The 5,000-nt window shown below is 35.8% G+C and overlaps 1 protein-coding gene across 4 annotated transcripts in view; it reads left to right on the top strand.

The window, feature by feature from the left end:
• The window catches only part of LOC125043135 (endoplasmic reticulum aminopeptidase 1-like), an 80,196-nt gene that overhangs the window by 46,775 nt on the left and 28,421 nt on the right, over positions 1–5,000 (top strand). Inside the window, exons 1-2 of one of the 4 annotated variants that reach the window (XM_047639093.1) lie at positions 1,347–1,834; positions 4,951–4,985. The exons of 2 other annotated variants lie outside the window; for them this stretch is intronic. Coding sequence is in view for 1 of the 2 variants with exons in the window: in XM_047639092.1 (XP_047495048.1) it covers positions 1,795–1,834 (40 nt within the window). In the remaining variant the exon portion in view is untranslated. Of the gene's footprint in view, positions 1–1,346; positions 1,835–4,950; positions 4,986–5,000 lie in introns of those variants that run through there. One more of the 4 variants, XM_047639092.1, reaches the window with a different exon arrangement.

Consider the following 5,000-nt stretch of genomic DNA (forward strand, 5'->3'; position numbering starts at 1 on the left):
TAGTGTCTAGTTTTTTTCCAAAGGCTTAATATCCCAAGGTTATATCCAACCGGGTGTAAATGGACGTGAATACAGGGGCGTTATTTTAGTTTTTTCATTGAAGGGGCAAGGTTGTCGATCGAGGTGAGCGATGCGAGAAAGTTTTTGAAAAATTAGTTATTCTATGAGCATTTTTAAGCCACGACCAGAGCTTTAAAGGTGTAATTTAGACAAAAAAAAAAAAAAAAAAAAATCGTGGGAATTCGGTTCTTATGGGGGGGGGGGGGAGCCTGATCTTGGAAGGGCGATCAGGGTCATGAGGGGGGGGGGGGGGCAGTATACCCCAGCCCCAACCCAATGACGCCCCCGTGTGCATACGACTTATTTTTGTTTATTTCATATTTATTCCTAACCTTTTATTATGATTTCCATTTCCTAATCAACGCGAACATTGTATTTAATGGTGCATTAATGAAATAAATTTATAAAGCACGACAAAACGAGAGATGTTGAAATGTTTATTCCTCATCCGCTGATTAATGGCATATTGTGGTCACCTGTGTCATTGATTTATTTGCAGCGTCATTTATTTATTTGCAGCAGTACTGAAGATTCAAAGAACCAATATAACAAAAAATATTTATAAAAATGTAGATATAAAGAAGTCACTGAAACACCGATTTTACCTTCTACGTTATCACGCACGCACGCACACACACACACACACACACACACACACACACACACACACACACACACACACACACACACACACACACACACACACACACACACACACACCACAGTATTCTCAATGTATATCTATTTACTTTTAGAACTTTCTATTTAATACAAAAATCTCCTACAACCAATATATAAATTTAGGATAGTTTCCCCTTGCTCATGATTAGTCCCCCTCCCTCCCTCCTTCTTCTCCGAGATATTTATTTCCAAGAAATCCTATATCCCACAGTATTCTCCACAAACACATTTATGTATTTCTGGGACTTACCATTTAATACAGAAACTTCCTCCAGCAAACAATCTTCTCTGGCTCCTCCTTCCCCTTATCCGAGATATTTATTTCCGAATCCTCCTTTATCAGACGACACTTTCCACACACAAATATTTATTTCTGGGTCTCCTATTTGAATAGCTCTCCCTAGCTCCTACGTTGTCCCTCTCCTTTCCTCCTTCTACAAGATATATCTCATAACATTCTCCACAAAAAATATAATTTCTATGAATTCCACTATCCTACAAAAGTCTCCCACCACAGATATTCAAATTTATAATAGTTCCCCTTCTCTCCGTTTCTCCCCCCCCCCACCTACCTACAATGTCTCCCCCGCCCCCCTTTCCCGACGTCTGTCAAGCGGAGGATCGTCTGCTAGGAGAAGGAGCCCCTCTTGACGGCGTGCAGCACCTCCTTCCCCTTCCTCACTCCTTCACTTAGTTATCTCCGGACGACGGCAGATAATTGTGAATTTTTATAGATTTAATGGTTGTTTAAATGGGTTGAGTTTGTTGGTTATTTTTCTAAACCCGTCAATTGAGTGCAGTGGAGACCCCGAGAGCCTAGTGTATGTCCCCTTCTCGCGTCGCTTTTGACTTCCAGTCGTCCGTGTTCCAGCCCGGTTTTTATTTTAGTTAACCACGTTGGAGGGTACAGAGGAGTTATTTAAGGGGTGTAGGTTTAGAGAAGGAAATACTAAGGAAGAACTCGACTCTTAGACAAGAAAAGATTGAAAGATTAGCGTCCAGCTCCGCCTGGGCCCCGGACGCAGGGGAGCCTCCTTCTCCAGGGAGCCAACCATGAGTGACCATGACGTTGATGACATCGCCTTCCTCACAGGTATTATGAGGGAATTCTCGTCTCTTTTTCATAGGCTTTTAATCTTGTTTACTCTGATTTTTTATTAGTTCTATTTTCATGGTAATTTTTTCATGCTTCCATACAGGTACAAGACTGTAAAGTTCTTCGCACTTTTTCCAGGCAGTATTCTTGTCCACAGCAAATGGTTTCTTAGAATGAATCTGCACTGTCTGCACAGCCTCCACTCCTTTTGACATGCAAGCAAAGGCCACCAAACATTCATCATATATATTCTGGCAAGATAAAGCAGATAGACGTCCTAGAACCAGTCCGACATTTCTTTTCCTAGAATATACATGGTTGTGATTTGTTGTCTTTTTCTAGATTGTGGAAGTTGTGGAGGCTGTGCAACACCACTAAGAAATGGGCCAAGCCTTCCATCATAGATTACTGCAAGTTTCAATTGCTTTTTAGGAAGAACAGTTTAAATAATACAGTTTGGAAACCAGTGCAAGTGTCTTTTAAACATTAATCATATCTTAGATAATTAACCAGAATTTTACCATGATAAGTTTCAATTCTAACTTTAATAATAGTTACAAAGATATATATGTAGTAGCATCTACACTTTGCAAAATAATCTTCTAAGTTTAATTACATTCAGTACTTCGGAGTCTAGCACAGATATTTCTTAAGGTGCTCTCTAGCATTGCAATATATCTATAGTATATATCAATATATAATCTAAACTACATGTATTCCTAAACCATTTTTCTTGATAGTGCATTCCTTGCAGGTATTAGAAGAGTTTTTCAATGCTTTAAAAACTATGTTCATGTTCTGTTGGCATATGTAAGTTCATGGAATCTGTTATGTTACGCGACAGGTCGCTGTAAGGCTGTATTGTGTCACAGAGTTTTTTGATGGTATTTGTGTTCATTAGAGCTTCTAAAATTATTTGTATTTGTTACTCATTTCTATGTTATATGTTATATGTCTCCAAAGGTTTATAAGATATTTGAGGAATATATTTTTTTTTTTTTTCCATTCATTGAAGCTTGCAAAATGCATACATTTGTGTTATATGGTAATAGTTTTGTTACAATTTATTTGTTATGGTCATTTTCCATAAAGAGCGAGATTTGTTACGGGGATTTTTTGTGTGTATTATGATGTGTATTAAAGCTTCGTACGTTCTATTTCAGGTATTGAAATTGTTCATGGCTCCCCATGATGCTTGTGAAATGTTTTGAAGTTGTTGACATGTTATTTATTTCAAGGAAAGGTTTATGAATTTTGCAGTAGGAGTTTCTTTGGTTTTGTGTTGATGTGTGTTTGGTGCCTTTAGAGACCCAGTATACCGGTGATTTTTTCCAAGAGCTTTTCAGGTATTTTATATTCAATTCTGTCCCCTAAAACCCAATTTGGTAAATCTTATATGTTTGCCACTGGTAGTCTGGCCTACAAGTGTCCTATCAGCACTCTGACAAAGGTCAGTAAAACTCTACTATAAATATAGTATTCTGACAAGAGAGGGTTTTGTAGAATTCCCTGGTGACTTATTGCAAAGTAAGTCTGTCTTGTTAAGATATGAGTGGTGGAGATTTGTAAGCTGTTGCCCAAAGCACTGAGTGTGGAGACTATATTGATTGGTTGACATTGTGCCACTACCAGCTTCTAACCCAGATCATAGCGATTTTCAAATGGATTTGGATAGGACAAAGCCACTATAATTACAGAACTATAATTCTGTTTGAGTACCAACTCAAAAAGATTTTCCTCGGCATATACAGTCAAGGACAAGGCAAAAATAGCTAGCATTTGCATCACTTTACGCCCAATTGATTGTAACCTTGACAGTCCCAAACGCACACAAAACTTAATACACTAGTTAAAGAATATGCCAAGTACATCACATCCCTAGAAATTATTCCTTACTAATTACAAATATTTCTTTGTTTTTCAAAACTACAAATTGGAATTATCAGTTACTTCTTATTTAATGTAGAGTATATTTACAAGCACAAAGCATGACAAGTTCCTGCACTACAGAACAGAGTTTCGAGTCATGTAGCAGCTTTTGCAAGGCAGGAACCCATGAACTGGAAATCCTTGTATTTGTATTCTTTCATTTTTATACACCTTTGTTATTACTAAATGATGTTCTTGAAACAGAAAGCAGTTTTTTTTTTTTCAATATTGATTATTATGGTATATATTTTTCTTTAGGAGTTTATTTGGATGTTTTGTTGTAAGTTTCTTTGGAATTTTTTTTTTTTTATGGGTTTACTTGCCACAAAGTAAGAAAATATAAATATATTTTTCATCACATAGGATTTTTAGAAATTATCTTATAGCTGGAAAGCAAATAAAACATTTTAATACAAGCTCAGAATCATTTTTTTTTTTTTTTTTTTTCCAAACCTAATTTGATAATCCCTCCCCCCTCCCAATGGCTTTACCCTCCTTCATGGTATTTTTCTGCCAAATTTCCATAATAATATCATGGAAAAGCAATTTCAAGAAAATCCACACACACACTTGTTTTATTTTCTATTGTCATTATTGTGAAAGTTTTTCCCCCTTTTTCTTTTACACTGAACAGCTCTATATACATACATACATACATACATATATATATATATATATATATATATATATATATATATATATATATATTATGTATGTATGTATGTATGTATGTATGTATTTTCATACCCTCCAATTTATTACTGATGAAGTGTTGCTGTCACATTTAGTAACTCTGTCATATGTAGTGTCATGTTATTTCCTTTCTTTCTCTCTTTCCTTTTTTTTTCATTCGTGTTGCCTTGTCTTGAGTGAGTGACAGTTTCCTATTTTTATTCACTGCTTCTTTTGCAGTAAAGTCCGCACTGTGTTCCAGAGACTGCAGTCATAGCATTGAAATACCATTTAGCAATTACTTGTCATTGGAAAGATATTAATAAAAATTATTAGAAATAGAAGTAAAGTTTATGAAGGAATGCACATCTATTTACAGTTTAATATTGTAGAAGTCTTGACCTTTTTTCTTTTTCTTTTTTCTTGTTTTTCTTTTTTTTTCTTCTTTTTACTTAAGCTTAGACATGACAATCACTCCAAGAAACTGACCCCTTTAAAATTTATCTTTCAAGATGATGGGCACTAGGATTTACCTGGATTTTGTGAGGTCAGTAAAGAGTGA

The sequence above is a fragment of the Penaeus chinensis genome, chromosome 33 (assembly GCF_019202785.1).
Source record: "Penaeus chinensis breed Huanghai No. 1 chromosome 33, ASM1920278v2, whole genome shotgun sequence".
Taxonomy (NCBI): Eukaryota; Metazoa; Arthropoda; class Malacostraca; order Decapoda; family Penaeidae; genus Penaeus; species Penaeus chinensis.